Source organism: Musca autumnalis, unplaced genomic scaffold (assembly GCF_047663935.1).
Source record: "Musca autumnalis isolate F117 unplaced genomic scaffold, ASM4766393v1 scaffold_3, whole genome shotgun sequence".
Classification (NCBI taxonomy): Eukaryota; Metazoa; Arthropoda; class Insecta; order Diptera; family Muscidae; genus Musca; species Musca autumnalis.
In genome coordinates, this window is record NW_027411866.1 from 190,312,037 (window position 1) to 190,332,193 (window position 20,157).

The following is a 20,157-nucleotide window of genomic DNA, read 5'->3' on the forward strand; positions in this document are numbered from 1 at the left end:
ACCCTGACTTCAAAAAAATCAATATTATGGAAAATATGGTAACCTAAAAAAAGTTGTATAATTCTTGTCGAGCAAATTTACGCAAAATCACATAAAATTTTCTGCATTCGGCACGAGTTAATGAACTAATTTCAATTTTCACTTTCATTGCCAAACGTTGCCGAGACTTTAAAAGCGTACATAACCTCAAAATGTTCCACTTTCTTCGAAAATTCAAAGTTAACACCCATTTAATAACTATTTATACACATAAATGATGATAGGAGGGCATTTTTGATAAATAGATATCGAATACTTTCTAATCAAATCGTTACTTATGCTAATATTGTGATTTTGCTTCACCCTAAACGTATACAAGTAAACATATTTCGTTAACAAGTTTTTAAAGATATTTGGATAATATGTACATATTTGGCAGCCTGTCATGTAACGGTATAATTTCTCATACAAAAACAAAATTTATTTTTATTATATTTGAAGTGTTTCTTACAAGAAAGTAACACAAAATAAGTGAAAATACAAAGTGCGAAATCTGACTTTTGGCCAGTAAAATGGGCTGTTTGACCTATAGTGCACAGGGACACTAATTACGACAATGGCAAAATTACGTCAAGAACATCATTCTTTCTGTCGGAATCAACGACACAACTACTGAAGGCGATAGGGAACTAATTATTCCACCATTCTGATTACTGAAATGGTATAAAAAGCGAAAAATTTGGAAATTATTTATCGAATATTAAGGTGCATAATTTTTAATGCTCACTTTAAAAATTCCCATGTTTTGTTTTCCGTAACATTTAAGTATAACGGTACTGTAAACGGAATATTTTTGTATGCCATATTAAAGACAACTTTTCAGCCTACAAAATTGTTTTTTGAATTGTTAAAGGGGTCCATTATGGATAGCAACCCAACTCCAGTTGCATTGCCTGTAGCAAATTTAATGATAAAAATCCAATTTCTACATTGAAATTCACACTTTTTTACAATCAAGTTAGTAGCTGATATTGTATACATTTTTCAAACATTTCTGTCGTTTCACTTATTTTAATTGTATGATTTTCTCTCCTGGCAACGCAACTACAGTTGAGTTGCTATCCATAATCGACCCCAAAATATCTCAACTCGTTTCCAAGTTATCAACGTTTAAATTTTTTTCATGTTGCATCATTTTTAGTGACAGTCACTGTATGCATACGAGTCATTTGGTGGTACTTGAGAGAATTTGAGAAGAAAGTACAAGATCCTCATAATTGAATATATTATCGAAAACCAAAAAAGATTTCAGCGGTTTTCATTAGAAATTATGTCGTGAAACAGTTTTAAAGCGAAATATCGAGGTCCAATCTGGGTCGACGGTGGATATCTGTGTTGTGTGATATTTTGTAGATCATGTCATCATATTAAATTCAAGAAGGGTGAAAAGGAAGGATGATAAAAGAAGAAGTCGGAGGGTTTGTTCCGATCTATGCACTATAGGTAATTTGCTCTGTTTTTGATGCAAAAATTAATAACAGTGGAATAAAAGGATTTTTCAACTTTTTAAATTATTTATGTGTAAAAGTAAGATAAAACAAAGATTTTTACAGATAAATTCGGATATAACGAACAACGGTTATAAGCAAATACGTACATAACGAACAAAGCTATTTTTCCAATGCAATTTTCATTAGTTTTCTTATACACAACAAACTGTTGAAAACGACCACGGTAGTAAGTAATGCTAAGTTTACATTTACGAAATCCACTCGATTTCAACTGTCAATTCCATAGCTCAAACGTCAAATGAAATCTCATCTGGATTTCATTTGACGTTTGTCCTTAATTTTTGGGCGGTTGTGTATCTTTGGACCAGAGTCGGAGAAAAAAGTATAAAAATTGGATATTTTCAGAAGATTTTTGCTATTTTTACAATTAAGAACCGTTCAAAGACATTTCGCATATTCCAGAAAGTTGTTTATTGAAGCCTTTGCTACACTATTGGGGTTGATTGTTTTCTTGAATTTTGAACGGTTTAATATCTATGGAGCAGAAGCCGAGAAAAGAGGATAAAAATCGCAATTGTTTTGCTATTTTGACCATTAAGATCCGTTTCTACAGAGTTCGTATATTCTAGAAAGATGTTTATTGAGATCTGAGGTACATTTTTGAAGATGGTTGTTTGCTTCAAATTTGATCGGTTTGATATCTGTATAACAAAACTTGAGAAAAATTTTAAAAGAAATTTGACCATGGCGATTTTGACCTTGCTGATGAAGTTTGATGGGTTATATGTGTTCACAATTTTTGTTCCTTAAGACAAGAGCTACAACTTTGCCTCTGAGATAAATTCAAATTTCCTAACGGTTTGGAAGATATAGTCTTGACTAAATGACCCTTTTTACATCAAAGCATCAAACCTTTGGAAGAGTATAACCGCGAAAGTTGATGAGATAGGGAAAAAAGGCGAGACACGTGTCTTCTCATTTTTGATTTTCTATCACATTGTGGAGTCAGAATATGGTTAATAAAACATGACTCAAAAATTACACACAGTAATATTCAATAATATGCAAGATCGCAATTTGAAGATCGAAATTGTTCTGAAGAAACGTCCCCATATGTGGTGAGGCAGATTATTCGGACTGGAAGAATCTTTCATTGATATGAGGTAGGTCTTCCAGTTTTATCTTCGGATATATTCGTGAGAAATAGTTTTTATTCTGAATGATATTTTGCTCTCAAAAAATATATATCCCTAATGTACATAGAATTAAGAATACAATAGCTCTGTTCCTTTACGTGCAAGAATCTTCAAAAAGTGTTCCTTTACTTCAGACACCATACAATTCAAATGGGAGCAGTTTACAACTTTTACTATTTTTCCCGGTTTTTCAAAAGTAAAGGAACAGACAAAATATGTCTTTTGGAATTTGACACTAGTATTACATGAGAATCAAAACAGCTGGCACATAATTATACCTGTAAATTATTGTACCATGTGTTCAGGTATGAATAAAATAAAAATAAGTAAATAAATCACTTTGGTTTACTTTTTCCACGGCTAATTGATGCAAAATAATAAAACAAATCGATTCACGCACGAGGTTCGACTTATTAAAATTTTCCGTTGAAAATTTCCAAACTGAAACAAGCGACCATTTCTATGTTTCGAAATGTCCTAAGAATCAACGTTAAATAAAAACCATCTGTTGCTTCTTCCAACTTGTTGCCTTCGAAGAAAGGTTACAACGGCAACTCTGTAGGGGAGAGGATATTGACAAGAAGAGAGCTAGAGAGAGCAAATAATTTAATCTCTGTGATTGTTGTTATTTATTTAATTCAGTTGCGTTTCGTTTTTGTTTTTGGTATCGTTTGTATCTCAGTATCTCAAAGATTTCAGCTAGACGGGGTTGGTGCTTTGCGGTGTTTCGTTTTTTCTTCTTATATATTTTTTGTTGCTTGTTTCTTCGACGAAAAGTTACAAGTGTAAATTAACTAACTATTGGGGCCTCCTCCACAACAATAGAGTAGAAAAACAAGAAAAAGAAAATATACAAAATAATCAACTGGTGTTCGGTCGTTAACATCAAACAAAGTGTGTTGTGGTACATATTAATAAAAAGAAGTGCAATATACAAATTTAAAAAATGTTATTATAAACATAAAGAAAAATATTCGACAATTTCATTTTGTGCCAAGATAAATACAAAGCCAAAATACACAAATTCAATTGCTTAGATGTAGTAAACAAGAAATAAATGATCAGTGATTATTTATTAAATTTTGAGACAAATGTAACAACAAAAATTTTATTATTCTTCAAAACAAAAATGTCTTCGAAGGTGAGTTGAACGAACATTCCAAAATTCCCGTGATTTAACGTAGGGAAATAAATGATTGTTTTCATTGTTATAATACGAAATTATATGAATTGTTCATGTACTATTCTTTCTCTTAATTATTTATCATCGTGTGTTGAGTTGCTGGCGCATTGGTTCGTCGTCGTTGGTTTTTTATTGGTTTGTTCGTTCTTCCTTGTTATTCTATTTTTAGCATGGGCGCATTGCTTTGTTTGTTTTGGTTTATTTTTTCGCTTGTTGTTTTTTGCTTCTACCTACTACAGAAGTATTTATTATTGTATGTAAAAATTTACTTATGTATGTGAATATAGTAGGTATCTGCAATATAATGTAAATGGTTTTTGAGATCGCTTTAATTGTTGTTGCAATCGTTATTCGCTTTGTATTAATTCCATTGATGCGACGATGCTCTTCTTATCAGCTGAAGTGTTTTAGAGAATTCCTTGGGTTCCATATGTTATTGTTTATTTATTGTAATCTTTGATAGACATTTCGATTTCGATGGAACAAAGTAGGATGTACATATAAAAAACTAATGACGAAAATGGGACTTTAGAAATGTAGTTACAGTACAAGACACTTCAAAATCAAGGAGCAATTATTATTCTTTACGTCGGTCACCTTTCGGATAGGTATATAATTGTAATATGGGAAATTGCATATGAAATCGTTCAGTTCCGAAGAAAGTGACAAAATTGTCGCGTATAAGAATGTAGGCTGTGATTTCACTGAAGTGCTGACATTGATGGCTAGTGTAAACTGCCTCTAAGTAAACTTTCGATACATAGAGAACTCGCAATATTAAATTACGTTGAACTAAGTTTGGAAGAAATTGTTTTAAAAAGTTTGTGAGTTATCTCGCACGCTACACCTTTTTCATATGTAATTCGAAACATTCCAGTTGTAATTCGTAACATTCCATTTGTAATTCGATTACGCTATTTATAATTCGAAACAATTCAATTGTTATTCGAGAATTTCATTTATAATTTGAATTATTTCATTTGTAATTCGAATTATTTTATTTGTAATTCGAATTATACCATTTGATATTCGAATTATTCCATTTGTAATTCGAATTATTCAATTTCAAATACGCATTATTCTACTTGTAATACGAATTATTTCATTTGTAATTTGAATTTTCTCTGTCTGTAATTCGAATATTTCCATTTGTAATTCGAATTATTTAGTTTGTAATTTAAAGAGTTTTATTTGTAGTTCGAATTATTCCATTTGAAATTCGAAACAAACAATTGCAAATTAGAACAATTCAAATTGCAAATAGAATATTTCGAATTTCAAATGGAGTAATTCGAATTACAAGTGGAATAATACGAATTACAAATGGATAAATTCGAAATACAAATGGAATAAATCGAATTACAATTGAAATGTTTCGAATTAAAAACGGAATTGTCAAATTACAAATAAAATGTTTCAAATTACAAATGGAATTCTCGAATTACACCTAAAACGATACGAATTACAGGGTTTTTGGAGCTTTTGCGCCATTATCTCAGGAAGTATGGAATTACTCCGGAAAAAATTGTACCGTTGTAAAGGCAGCCGCAGGGACCAAGTGCTGAAAAAAATTCAAGTAGTTCCGAAAGGAGGTCTTATTATACTTCATTTTCTTGTTACTTTAAAACTTTTTACATATGCAGACGCCTGCCCAATTATGCAGGATCGAAATTTACAGCTTTTAAGGCACAAATCAACTGTAACTCTCTTTACATCGTGGACCAAGGAGGTGAGGAGGACCTTCAACATCAAAATCGAAAATCTAGATTCTCCAATATTTCAGAATCCAAGCAACCTTGGAGTCATCTTGGACAACCTCTTAGCTTTCTCAAAACATACATTCGCCATTAAAACAAAATTTCGAAAAATAAAGAGCTAAAACATATATGCAGATATATGTAGATTCTGCTGACTACTTACATACATATGTGTCCAGATGTCGAGTGTGGACTACACTCGTCAGAAGGCAATCGACATCAACAGCCAACGCATCATAGTGGTCCAGAATCCACCCCTAGGCACATCTAAAAGGGCAACCGACGATACAGACATCGACATCCAGGATGTCGTACCATCGGACATCGACTAACTGTCACTGGGCGCGTCGCTGAAGGCTATTGATACCCGTACAGTACAACAAGATATGAACATCGTTTTAAAGCGATACTCAGTAGAAAGCCTTGCATGATACACAGAACAATGTTATTTGCGACGTCACCGGATGTGTCCTGATGTCGAGTGTGGATCATTTTCAGCGTGGATGCGCAACATAATGTGCTGTTCACTCCAGATTTCCTGTTGGCATGTCATCAGCCAATGCATCTAAATCACGGAATCCTCCCCCTAGGCACATTCGGAAGAACATCCAGGATGTCGTATCATCGAACATCGGTCGACTGTCACAGTCTGCCTCGTTAAAGGCCATTCATACCCGTGCAATACAGCACGACGTACATAGAACTACCATCCGCAACACTTACCTGGCCATAATCATACAGACGTTGAGGACATTTGCCCACAATGCTGCAGACAGGGACCTCAAAATACAACACATTTGTTCCAAGCAATTATGAAAATTTCCTCAAAAATTTTGAAATTTTTTTTGGGGGGGGGGGGGGGTTAGTAAGAAAATTAAAGTATTAAAGCGTCTCCAAACAAACTGATGAGTACAAGTTTTTATTACTAAAAAGAGCAGGATGGGACGATTTTGAACTCTTATTATAACCTCCACTATAAATAATGTATGTATATTCAAACCAGATTTCAGACATTTAGGTTGGGTGATGTGGCTGAAGCTTTAAAAATACCGATAATCGGGTGGTACCGTTCTATGCGGGCTATATCAAAACGAGGACCTGGGGTCAATTCTTGTTTTATGAAAACTTAAAATGAAAATTTTATAAAGGAAATAAGGCAATTCTTTTTCATTTAATTTTTTCATAGAACAAGAATCCAGCCCCTGTACCGACAATTCTCTGTCAAAATATTTTATACCCTCAACGGACAATAATTACCAAATTTAAGCCATTTCGATTGGGTAACGTGACAGAAATCTTCAAAATACCGAAAATCGAGAAGTACTCGTACTGTTCTATCGGAGCTATATTAAAAAATATAAAAAAATTTATACAAAAAAAATGTATCAATAAATGAAGTAAAAGCTAAAGCTATTCTTATCCAAATTGTGGATAAACATACAATAAAACATCGACTTTTATTTTCTACACGCTAGATCTGTATTTTTCCCATTGAGAGCCAGTCAGATAGGCGGACGGACATTGCTAAATCGACTCCAAATAGTCTGAAACGAATTTCGTCCAAACATGCTTGGGGCCTAAAACCATTATATCGAGGAGGCACATTTTGCTACGCCTCTGGTCATTATATCAGGAAATATGGACTTGACCCTGAAAAAACTTGTATCGTTGTTATAGAGACCGCGAGAACTACCCGCTGCAAGAAGTTTGAAATCTTCCGAAAATTGTCCTTAAAATGTACTATTGCCAAAAAGGTTTAGTGCCGTTGTAATAAAGCTGTTGTTTTTCTCATGAAATATTCCCTGAATATGACTGTTGTATACAGACGAAATATTGGACGGAGATATACCCTCAGCCTCTGACCAAAAAATATATTAATTTTGTATCCCGAGGTTGCTTCAAAATTAGTGGAATGTGTCGGAACCGTAAGGTGGGGCTATACAAAATCATTGACATATACCAAAATTTTTTAGTGAGCAATCTTCTGATTCATATATAATTGGAAATATTAAATTACGTTAAACGAATTTGTAGGGTGGTCCCACCGTGGTGCAATCGTGGGTTCGATTCCCCGGCCAGTCAACATCAAACACTTTTCAACGGTGGCAAAATACCCCTCAGTAATGTTGGCGATATTTTCTGAGTATTTCAGCCTTGTACAACTTCTCTACAAGTGGTGTCTTAGACACGCCGTTCGGACTCGGCGATAAACAGTAGGTTCCATATCATTGAGCTAATATGAATCGGGGTGCACTCATTGATATGAGAGAAGTCTCCCCTGTCTCGCCTGGGATGTTTGTGGAACAATTATAATTATTATAAACGAATTTGTAGGAAATTTTTTAAATTTATCTTCCGTTCCGTTTCCGTCTTATTTCGTGCGGTCAGGATTTCTTGGAGAGTTTAGGGCAGAGTGAGCGTAAATTTGTTGTTGCTCGCATCGTGTTAGCATCTACACAGGCTGTGAGCGATAACAAATTTACGCACACTTAGAGCACATGGGCTCTCTTGTGAGTCACAATGCCTTCCACTGGTTTAGGGTATTATATGCGGAAGCATGAACTTGCGCCCGAAAAAAATTACCGCCGTAAAGGGAGCCGCAAGGACAACCTGTTGAAAAAATTTCAAAATGTTCCGAGAGGATATCTTAAACTTCACTTAGGCCCATCTTTGATCTTAAACTAAGTTTGGACAAAATATTACGAAGTTCAAAATTTGGTTCGAATCGGTTAATCCGTTCGAGAGTTATTGAGTTATGGACTTCAAATTGTCAGAATCGAATTTCGTCCAAACATACTTGAGGTCTAAAACCGATATTTCGATGAGACACATTTTTGGTCGTATCAAGTTGTATATGGTAAAAACCAAAAATGTTTTACAATCGATGAATCCGAGTTTCACCCAATTAGAATTCGCGAACTGTTAACCCTTTCGGCCCCGAACTTTTTTCCTCGCATTAGTAGTTACTTTAAAAACATAGAATTAAAGTATAAGTCATAACTAAGACATAACATAAATTGGTGGGCGTTACCCCGCCTATTTCGGAAGATACAGTACATTTTATCTAAAATTTATTTGCTCATTATTTTGTGCAATTATGTAAATATAAATGTTATAATCGTATAGAAGTATACCTCTGACCTTACTTTTGAAGAATCAAAACTAAAGTTCAACATAAAGCTCATATATTTGGATTTAGAAACGATTTAAATAATTTGGACTGTACACATCGATTTTTGACATGCCGTGATTTTCCAGACTTCACACTGAATAATGCATCGTAGTTCTGTTGATCGGGATACAACTGGCAATTTTTTATAATTTTTGCATTCTTAGGACTACAATTAGCCAAAGCAATGTGTTCTTTGAGGAAAAAATTCCGTTAGTTTTAAATAAAACGACGTTAAAATCGAAGTTGCTTATAAGCAACGTTGGGGCCGAAAGGGTTAACATATTATATTTAGTATGACTGAAATTCCTTAAAATGAAGTGTTTTAGGAGGGATCTCATAATTTCGTCCATTAAAATTAATTTTCTTTGTTTTTTTTTGTTTATTGTTGAAGATTCAATCTCATTTGATTGCTTGAGTGGAGTATTCCCCCATTGGCTCAACTTCATTTATTACCCTCTATTACAGAGAGTAATGTATTTCAAAACGAACTGACAGTGTTGCAAAATTTTTTTTACCAATATCATGATTTCATCCCGACGAAGGGAATTATCAATTGGCTTCTCAGTTTTTTGAAATGATGCCTTTTTAGCGAAAAACCGAACTCTTTAAGTGTCTAGTATTCCCATATGAATGAGAATCACACTCACTTTTCGAATGTGCTCCTTACAGTATCCTAGTGATTGGAGTCTAAAGGCCAAAATGTGATGCGAGAATTTTCTTAAAAAAAACTATTTTTTGCGTTTAAAATCCCCGCGCGAGTTTAGTTTTTTTACGAGACGGATCTAATGATCCCTTCCGCGATCGAACCCATACACTAAAACCATGGATATAGATACCTTGGAAATTGTAAACTTAAATTTGGTACTTAGTCTACGTTGGCGGTACAAAACTTTCCCCCAGAACTTTGTTGGAATCGGTTCATGCCTTCATATAGCCCCCTTACAACAGTAACTCCCGATTTTCGGTATTTTGAACGTTCAATATTCCACCGAAATGGCTGAAATTTGGTATTTAGACTTCGTTAAGGGTACTCAAACTTCCCCTTTAAATTTGTCGGTATAGGTCCACGGCTTCATATAGCCCCCATGGAGAAGGTACCTCCCGATTTTCCGTATTTTGAAGGTTGTGGCTTCAATATTCCACCAAAATGGCTAAAATTTGGTATTTAGTCTTCAATGTGATAAAAACTGTTCGCCAGAAATTTGTCTGTACAGGTCCACGTTTTCATTTCCGACTAAAATTCGTCGGTATAGGTCCACGTTTCGATATAGCCCCTTTGAACGGTACCTCCCGATTTTCGTAATACTGAAGATTGTGACGTCAATATCCCACCGAAATGTCTGAAATTCGTTATTAAGTCTTCGAAAGAGTTATAAAATATTCTAGAAGAGTATTATCAGTATAGGTCCACGTCTTCCTATATCCCCATAGAAGCGTACTTCTTGATTTTCTGTATTTTTTAAGTTTTAGCCACATTCTCTTACCGAAATATAGGAAATTTGGTATTGAGTCTTCTTTGATTATAAAAACTTTCTGCCAGAAATTTGTCGGTATAGATCGACGTTTTGAAATAGCCCCCCTAGAACGGTGCCTGACATTGTTTTACCGAAATTGCTGAAATGTAGTATTAAGTCCCAATTTACATTAGGCGAGTTTAATTGCGGCAATTGTCAGTTTGTAGGTGAGAGAGGGGGCTGAGAGGCAAAGGGTTACCATATGCCTCACCTCTCTCTCCATCAAACTGACAATTGCCGCAAGTAAACTCGCCTAATGTAAATTGGGACTAAGTCTTCTTCATACACGAAGGAAACTAATTATTCCATTTTCCTTCAATACAACTTGTGGCGGAGGGTATAACAGGTTCGGCCCGGCCGAACATAACGCCGTTCTTACTTGTTTCTAATATTTCTAATCGAACCAAAAAATATATTTGAAATAATATTTTTTTAACAATAAGTTTTTTCTCTTTTGTTGTTGCTAAAATTTGCAATTTATATACCCAATCTCTACAAATTCGGTTTCATACTTTTCTATGCATTGTCTAGATTCTGTAGATATTTTTAATTTATTTTTTAGAGATTTATACGGATTCTGAGGTAGCATAATTTAGATTTGCTCCCAGATTTTTTTTACATTTTTTGATTTTCCGCGAAATTAGAAACAAATTTTAGAAATTATGATGATGGATGAATATCAAATGCTGTTACTGATATATGCATACATATTTTTTCTTAATAAGAGAATAAAAACCGCCATAACTTTTGCGCGCATCGCCCAATTTTGTGAACACGAGCAGATTTGAAACCAGATTTTTTTCTTAACCTCTATACCAAAAATCGTAGATTTTTTTTTAATTTTTTTTAAATGGAATTGTAAAGGAAATTTGGTTTTTACCATATACCCTCGTTAGCATAAATGCTGAGGGTATACTCGTAATAAAAAGAAAATAAAACAAACAACGACTTTTTTCAATTGACCTTAAGCCAAAATAACTTAACCAAAAAAAAAAAAAAAACAATTGAGATGTACCCGTGGAGTGGACCGAAGTCGATATTCGAACCTGATCCACGTATTACGATGCGACTAGTTTGGTCCAAACGGATACTCCATTCATGAGTAATCATGTGCACAATTTTAGCGACAAAATTTGATATTTTGTGTGTCAGGTAACCGAAGGAGTGAACCGATATGACATAAAGGGTGTTTTTTTAAGCCCGAAATTGTAAAAAATAACACAAAAAATTAAATTGTAATCAAATTTTTTTTTTATTCGAAAGATCAATATGTGACATTAACATTTGAAAATGATTTCGGGCATATGGGCACCGCGGCTGTTCTTGACGAAGTGCATTCTGGACGTCCAATTTTTGGCCACTTTTTCGAGCACTGCTGGCCGTATGTCACGAATAACACGAACAATGCTGGCCTCCAAGGCATCAATTGTTGCTGGTTTATCAGCATAAACCAGTGACTTCACGTAGCCCCACAGGAAATAATCGAGAGGTGTCAAATCGCACGACCTTGAAGGCCAATTGACAGGTCCACTTCTCGAAATCAACTTATCGCCAAATTTTGATTTCAATAAGTCGATGGTTGCGTTCGCCGTATGGCACGTAGCGCCATCCTGTTGAAACCACATCTCCTCCGGATCAATGTCATCCATATTTTCAAACAAAAAATCATTGATCACGGTGCGATAACGATCTCCATTGACCGTAACGCGAGCTCATTTTTGAAGAAATAAGGTCCGATGATGCCACCAGCGTGAAAACCGCACCATACGGTGCATTTTTCTGGATGTAATGGAGTCTGTAGGGTCTCTTGTGGATTGGTCTCACTCCATATGCGGCAATTGCGCCTCATCGCTGAACACAATTTTGCGATAAAACAACGGGTCATTTGCCAACTGCTCTAGAGGCAATCGACGACTGATTTTCAAAGTAAATTTGGATAATTTCGTAGCGTTGTTCAAGCGTGAGTCTATTCATGATGATTTGTCAGAGTATACTGAAACAAATAAAAAAAAAGTTTCATCAAAATTTAATTTTTTGTGTTACTTTTTACAATTTAAAGTTCTATCTAGCTTAAAAAAACACCCTTTATCTTTTGGACTTAATTGATCGGTCCGTTCGAGAGTTATCAACCACCCAGACGAAAAGGACTAAATCGACTCAAAATTGTCTGAAACTAAGTATTTTGATGAGACATATTTTTCATCGTATCAAAGTGTATTTACTTAACCTTATTACGTTTAAGGCTCAGGGTATAAAATCAAGGTATGCTCTAAATCAGTGATGGCCAAAATCACACATTTGCAGATTACAACTTGCGCTAGTGTGAGAGGAAACGTAAACAATGTGTTAACCGAATGAATGTGTTTACAGTGTACGTGTGTGTCGTATGCCCGCGGGCATAGGAAAGTTGTTGTTGGTGGCCATCACTGCTCTAAATCGATTAATAAATTATCGACGATTTTTATTTTACTGGTACCTTCTTACTTTTTTTATTTTCTTACAACGACAATTTATATTCCGTAGATTCCAAACTCAAAATTGTGGTTGCAGCACACATTAATGCTATTACTTTAACCACAACTGTATATGTTTCATATTTTATTTTATTTATCTTTGATGTCATTGTTATCGCCGTGTTTATTTATATATGACTGCACAAACACCAAATTTGTTGTTTGTCTTATGAGAAATGACTTTTATTAGAGAGATGATTTTTTTTAGCAATTACCAAGTAAATTTGTTTATCAATTTAAACATGAATCCATATAAATGTAGCATCATCATTCTGAAAAGTAAAGAAGAACAAATAAGTGGTGAAAAAACGTTATTTTTCAGTTGGCGATACAGTAGCTAAAATTCATAACAAATTAATTGTGTCTGTTAAACAAAACAAATGTTATTATTTATTTTCATAATCTCAGTTTGCTTCTGCTGACGTCGATATTTATCTATGAAATAAATATACATAGGTGTTTAGTCTTTGTACAACAGTTTATTATATTTTTTAAGGCATTTTGTCTGTGTGGTATAAAAACACGATTTATTTACGCTTAAAATCTCATGTTGCTCATTGTTTTTTAACACATTTAAAAATACACTGTTTTCGAAAATTTATGGCCTATATAATTTGTTTAATTTTAATCTACACTCTTTATGATATGTGTGAAATTTAATCGATTTTGAATGTTTAAATATTTAGGTATCTGCATTACCAGACATCAATCATTTGCTCTACTTTCACATTAATTTATGACTATTCATATGGAAACAAATCCTGAAATGTTTTATTGTTGTTAGAGGATTTTTAGGTATATGTATGTATTTAGAATGTTCGTACAGTACTCAAATTATTTAACAAACAACAAAAAAGATTTATCACACTTGGGTGTTAATTGAATTATTAATTAACAATCGTGGAATGAGCAAATACTTAAAAATTTGTCAAATCGAAAATTAAATAAATACCTATAGGTAAATACACCTTATTGTTACTTGCAAATATAGATTGTCAAATATTAAACACCCAAACAAACGTCACCCGTTGATAATACATACAGTTAAACAAATATATTATTGCAAACGATGAATTTTTAAAAATTTAGATGTTTAATTGGGAATAACTACAGGAAATTCTTTCAATAATGTTGGGTTTTTGCACATATCTGTTGATTTACCTGTTAATGACAAAATCAAGCCTATAAATGCAGAAATCGGTCGGAAATAACAAAAAACAACGGAAAAAAAGGATAGGTCAACTAAATAACTGAAAAATGAATGAATGTGCAATAACATCGTGGGATTTTCCGGCGGATTTCGGAAAATATGCTACATTTGGTCTATTCCAATTATAATAACGGTAAATCCACCAGAGAAATCGCTAAAATTACCTCTCATAAACTGAGAACTGCATGCAACATCGTATACCGCAGCGAGAGAGAAGGTAGGCTCAAACTAAAGACGTTACGTGATTGGCCAAAAATAGTAAATCCACGAATTGACTAGATAAAAACCATTGCCCTCCCAGCACAATATATAGAAACTATTCAGACATGTTACAGACAAATTTTCTACGCCATCTTAAGTATTGGGATGACGTTATATTTTCTGATGAAACTAAAATGATGTACTATTACGATGGGCCATGGAAAACAAACATTTAAAACATACCGTAAAGTTCGGAAAAAGTTCCATGACGTAGGGGATGGAAGATACCAAGCAACGGTCCTGACCGGTTTTAACATGGCAAAGCCCAGGATTTATCTTGGTCCCTCTTTCATCTCAAGTGGACACTGACCTCCCCGTGGTGTCACCTGGGGAACTGTCTTTAACACCCGTTAAAGGTAGTGAGCTAACATGTGCCGCGCGTTCTCCCATAAAAACGTTAAAAACTTGGGTTTGGGCGTCGGGCTAGTAACCCTCCCCTAGAAAAAACAGCATACTATGAAAAAAACGAAAGAAAAGAAAAACAAACCCCTCTACAGTTGACGAACCCCGCAAACGTTTTAAGGACCATGATCTGCGAATCTGCACCTGGAATGTTCGCACTCTTTATAGAGAAGGTGCAGTCTTTGCATTGACAGACGTACTTGAAAAGTACAAGGCCGATATTACTGCCATACAGGAAATACGATGGATTCGGAAAGGCGTCACAACAACACCTAAAGGTGACGCACTGTATTATAGCTGCCATGACGTAAAGCATGAGTTTGGTTGCGGATTTGTAGTTAGTCGGAGACTAAAACATCTGGTATCCAGCTTCACTCTAGTGAATGAAAGACTTGATGCAATTCGAATAAAAGCTAAATTCTTCAACATCAGCTTTATTTGCGCTCATGCTCCCACTGAAGAAAAGGACGAACAGACCAAAGATATATTTTACGAGCGCTTAGAAGAAACATATGACAGTTGCCCTGCCCATGACATTAAAATCATTCTAGGCGATTTTAATGCCAAAATAGGAAAGGAGAATATCTTTGGCCCAACAGTCGGGAAATTCAGCCTCCACAGTGAAACATCTGACAATGGTATGAGGCTGATAGACTTTGCCGCTGCAAAAAACATGGTAGTTAGCAGTACCAGATTTAATCATCTCGATATTCATAAGGGCACCTGGCTGTCTCCAGATCAGAAAACAAGAAATCAAATTGATCATGTTGTGATAGATGCAAGACATACATCGAGCGTGTTGGATGTACGATCGTTCCGAGGCGCAAACATTGATTCGGACCACTACCTTGTTGCAGCAAAGGTACGCACCCGCTTAAACATAGCAAACAAAGTACGAACAGACACAACACGAAAGTTAGACATCGGTAAGCTGCAATCACAACAGATAGCCACAGCATATTCCACTCAACTAGCCCAATCGCTTAATCAAAGCACTCCTCATCCCGATAACATATCAGCGCAATGGCAAAGCATTGCCCACTCCATGCAAACAGCCGCAAAATCCATACTTGGATACCAGAGACCTCCACCAAGGAATCCATGGTATGATGAGGAGTGTCGTGCTGCCACCGAAGAGAAAAATGCGGCATATAGGGCTACTTTACAATCCGTAGTAACGCGTAGCGCACGAGAGAGATACAGGGAGAAAAGGAGAGAGGAGAGAGGAGAAACGTCTTTTCCGCAGGAAAAAGAGAGAGATGGAAAAGCGGGAGTGTGAAAAAATCGAGATGTACAGGAGCCAGAATGAAATCCGAAAATTCTACCAAAGAGTCAAGCATCAAACTGATGGCTTTGGTACAGGCACATCCTCCTGTAGAGACCAGCAAGGTAATTTGGTAACTGATACAGATAGTGTACTCAGGATATGGAAAGAACATTTTTCAAAACTGTTGGTATCCAATAGCAGCGAAGACGACGACGATACCACAGTCCCAATCCCAGAAGATGGTATTGAATGTATACCGCCCAGCCAAGATGAGGTAAAGACAGCAATAAATCGGCTGAAGAATAACAAGGCAGCAGGAGCCGATGGCTTACCAGCCGAGCTGTTCAAAACCGGAGGCGACACGCTGATAAGGTGTATTCATCAGCTAGTTAGCACCATCTGGCAGGAAGAACGAGTACCCGACGATTGGAACCTGAGTATCCTGTGCCCCGTCCACAAGAAGGGAGATACGACTGTATGCTCTAACTATAGGGGCATAAGTCTACTCCCTATTGCCTACAAGATCGTGTCAGGGATATTATGCGAACGACTAAAGCCAATGGTCAACGAGATAATTGGACCATACCAATGCGGCTTTAGACCTGGCAAGTCCACCATTGACCAGATATTTACCCTGCGGCAAATCCTGGAGAAGACCCAAGAGATGCAGATCGACACGTACCACCTTTTTGTCGATTATAAAGCAGCCTTCGACAGCCCGCTGCGTTCAAAGGTATTCCAAGCCATGTCTGAATTTGGTATCACCGTAAAGCTCATCCGTCTTTGCAAAATGACTTTAACTGACACGAGATCCTCAGTTAAAATTGGAAAGAACCTCTCCGAAGAGTTTGGTACCAAAAGAGGTTTCAGACAAGGAGACAGTCTTTCGTGTGATCTCTTTAACATCCTGCTGGAAAAGGTTATACGAGAGGCAAACGTCAAAAAAAGTGGCACAATCTACACCAATAGTCACATGTTACTTGCTTATGCTGATGATATAGACATCATAGGCCGATCAGTAAAAGAAGTAACTGATACCTTTAGACTTTGACTTTGTCTACCTCGGCACCTCCGTCAACACAACAAACGACATCAGTTGTGAAATAAAAAGAAGAATTGTATTGGCCAACAGATGCTACTTTGGTTTAAGTAAGCAGTTTAGAAACAAAGCCACATCTCGTCAAACAAAAATAACGCTCTACAAAACACTGATACTACCCGTGCTGATGTATGGCTCCGAAGCCTGGGTACTTGCGCAAGCAGACATGGCAGTGCTTGGTGTGCTTGAGAGAAAAATTCTTCGAAAGATCTACGGACCAATTTGCGTTGACGGTGAATATCGACGTCGTATGAACCACGAGCTGTATCTGCTGTACAACGACATCAATATTGTTAAACGTATCGAGATGCAGCGATTGCGTTGGCTAGGCCATATCATAAGAATGAGCGATGATGACCCCGCTAAAAAGGTGTATAAACACGGACCGCTTGGCGGTGCACGCAGTATTGGCAGGCCAAGGAATAGATGGCGCAAACAAGTGGATGATGAGATGAAAAGGCGCGGTATTCCAGAAAGCGAAGCAACAAATAGAGAGAATTGGAGATCTTTTCTTAGTTCGGCCTATAGAACAAATGTTCTGTAATAGGCCAGCTAAGTAAGTAAGTAAGTTCGGAAAACTGTCTGTTATGGTATGGGGTTGTATACGAAGCAGCGAAGTTGGTGACATCCAGACTTTGGAGGAAACAATGACAGACGAGGTTTATTTACATGTTTTAAAAACAAGTAAAAAAGTATCAGTCGACTTTGCCGACTGAGATATACCCTCAGCCTATGTGGATTTAAACTTTCATCTACAGACAGATCGAATATATTTAGGGTCTTTTCAGAATTTTTTGACCCTTTGTGGACATTTGAGTGTGCCGACAAAAATGTGGATTAGAATTAAAGTTCAAAAGTGTTGCGGAGGGGGTACTTAAAGGATCTAAAGATCTTCGAACTTACTCTAAACTGACCGATATGGGCCATTTTAGAAGTTAAATTAACTTTGACAAAATATTAGGAGATCCAAAGTTTACACCAAATTGGTTGCCCCGTTCATGAAATATCGTGCATTCCATTTTAGTGACGTTTTTTAAATATTGGGGGGAAGTACCGGAAGCTGTGGACCGGTATTGCCCATCTTCGAACTGAAACTAAGTTAGAATGAAATTTGACGAAGGTTGATCGGTCGGTTCGAGAGTTATAATAGGTGCCATAGGGGTTTTTTTACACCTTTCGGTCTGTTTTCTCAAGAAGTATGGACCTGTCCCATAAAAAGACTTTTACCACCGTAATTGAGGCAGCGAATGCAAGTTGCTTCAACAAAAATCAAAGTGATTCGCGAGTAGGTCTTAAAGTGAACTTATCCGCAATTTTGTGTGGGATGTACCCGAAGGAGTGGACAAATATAGTCAATATTCGAACCTAATCTATATGTGGTAGATTTATTAGGATGTGTAAATTATGGACCAAATCGGTCACTTCCATCAATAATTATCGTGCGCACAATTTGTGGACCGATATGGCCCATCTTCGAACTTGAACTAAGTTTGGAAAAAATATTACGAAGGCCAAATTTTGGACCAAATCGCAGATCCGTTCAGGAGTTACCTTGCGCTCCAACCACTACACGCGGTGTCATAGTGGATCTTTCTATTTTCTCAGGAAGTACGGACTTGCCGCGGAAGAAACTTGTACCGTTGTATAGAGGACAGTGAATACAAGTTGATAAAGCAAAAATCAAAGCGATTCGAGAACAGGTCCTAAACTTAACTTTTCCAAAATTTTGCGTGGGAGGTGCCAGAAGGAATGCACCGATTGAGTCCATATTGGAACCTCATTTAAGTCTGGCAGAAATTGCACGATGGGTAAAGTATGGACCAAATCGGTTACTTCATTCAAGAGTTATAGTGCGCACAAATTGTCCGAACATTTTTGAACTTTTGTGGAGGAGGTACCAGAAGGAGTGTACCGATATAAGTCATCTTCGAACTTAAACTAAGATTGGACTAAATATTGCGAAAGGTAAATTATGGACCAAATCGACTCAAAGTTGTTAAACTGCATTTTTCCCGAAATTTTGTGTGAGAGGTACCTGAAAGAATTGACATATATAGCCGATGTGCAAAGTATGGACCAAATCGGTCGCTTGCTTCATGAGTTATCGTGTGCACCATTTTAGTGAAATGTTTTGAACTTTTGTTGGGGATGTACCTAAAGGAGTGATATGGCTCATCTTCGAACTTAAACTAAGCTCGGACAAAATATAACGATGGCCAAATGACACATGGTGCCATAGGGGTTTTTTACAACTCCGGGCTATTTTCTCAGGAAGTATGGACTTGTCCTTGATAAAACTTTTACTTCTGTAATGGGGAACATAAAATACAAGTTGTTATAACAAAAATCAAAGTGATTCGAGAGCAGGTCCTAAACTGAACTTTTCTGAATTTTTGTGTGGGAGGTACCCGAAGGCGTGGACCGATGGAGTCCATATTGGAACATCATCTTTGGTAGAAATTTCACGATGTGTAAAGTATGGACAAACTCGTTTACTTCCTTCATGAGTTATCGTTTGCAAAATTTTTCCGAACATTTTCGAACTTTTGTACGGGAGGTACCTGAAGGAGTGGACCGATATGGCTCATCTTCGAACTTGAACTAAGTTTGGACAAAATATTACAAAGGCTAAATTTTGGACCAAATCGGTTCACCCGTTCGAGAGTTATCGTGCGTACCAGCCGGTCAGACAGATAGACGGACATTGCTAAATCAACTCCAAATTTTCTGAAACGGATTTTGTCCAAACATACTTGGGGTCTAAAACCATAATTTCGATGAGGCACATTTTGCCCGTATGAAAGTGCATAAATGCTGAGGGTATAAAAAAGCATGACATTGTTTTATATGGCGGCAATACAGCCCGTACATTGTCCCAATTTTAACTTCATTATCTCAAAAGGAAAAATTCATAAAGGTCAGTCTTGTAGAGGATTTTCACTGCTGCAAAATTTTTCTTACAGCCTGTTTCTGTATGTCGAAAGAAGAATGTGTGCGAATGAAAGACGCCCAAAATCTTGTGTGTTTTTCAAATTTGTTTTTATACCTTCAGCGTTTAGGCTAAAGAGGGTATTTACACTTTGATACGACCAA

General features: G+C 36.3%; 1 protein-coding gene across 1 annotated transcript in view; it reads left to right on the forward strand.

The window, feature by feature from the left end:
• The first annotated feature begins 3,303 nt into the window (after nt 1-3,303).
• The window catches only part of hfw (leucine-rich repeat domain-containing protein hfw), a 53,546-nt gene continuing 36,692 nt past the window's right edge, over nt 3,304-20,157 (forward strand). Inside the window, exon 1 of the mRNA XM_073976030.1 lies at nt 3,304-3,827. Within this exon, the coding sequence (XP_073832131.1) occupies nt 3,744-3,827 (84 nt within the window). The 5' untranslated portion in view covers nt 3,304-3,743. The remainder of the gene's footprint in view (nt 3,828-20,157) is intronic.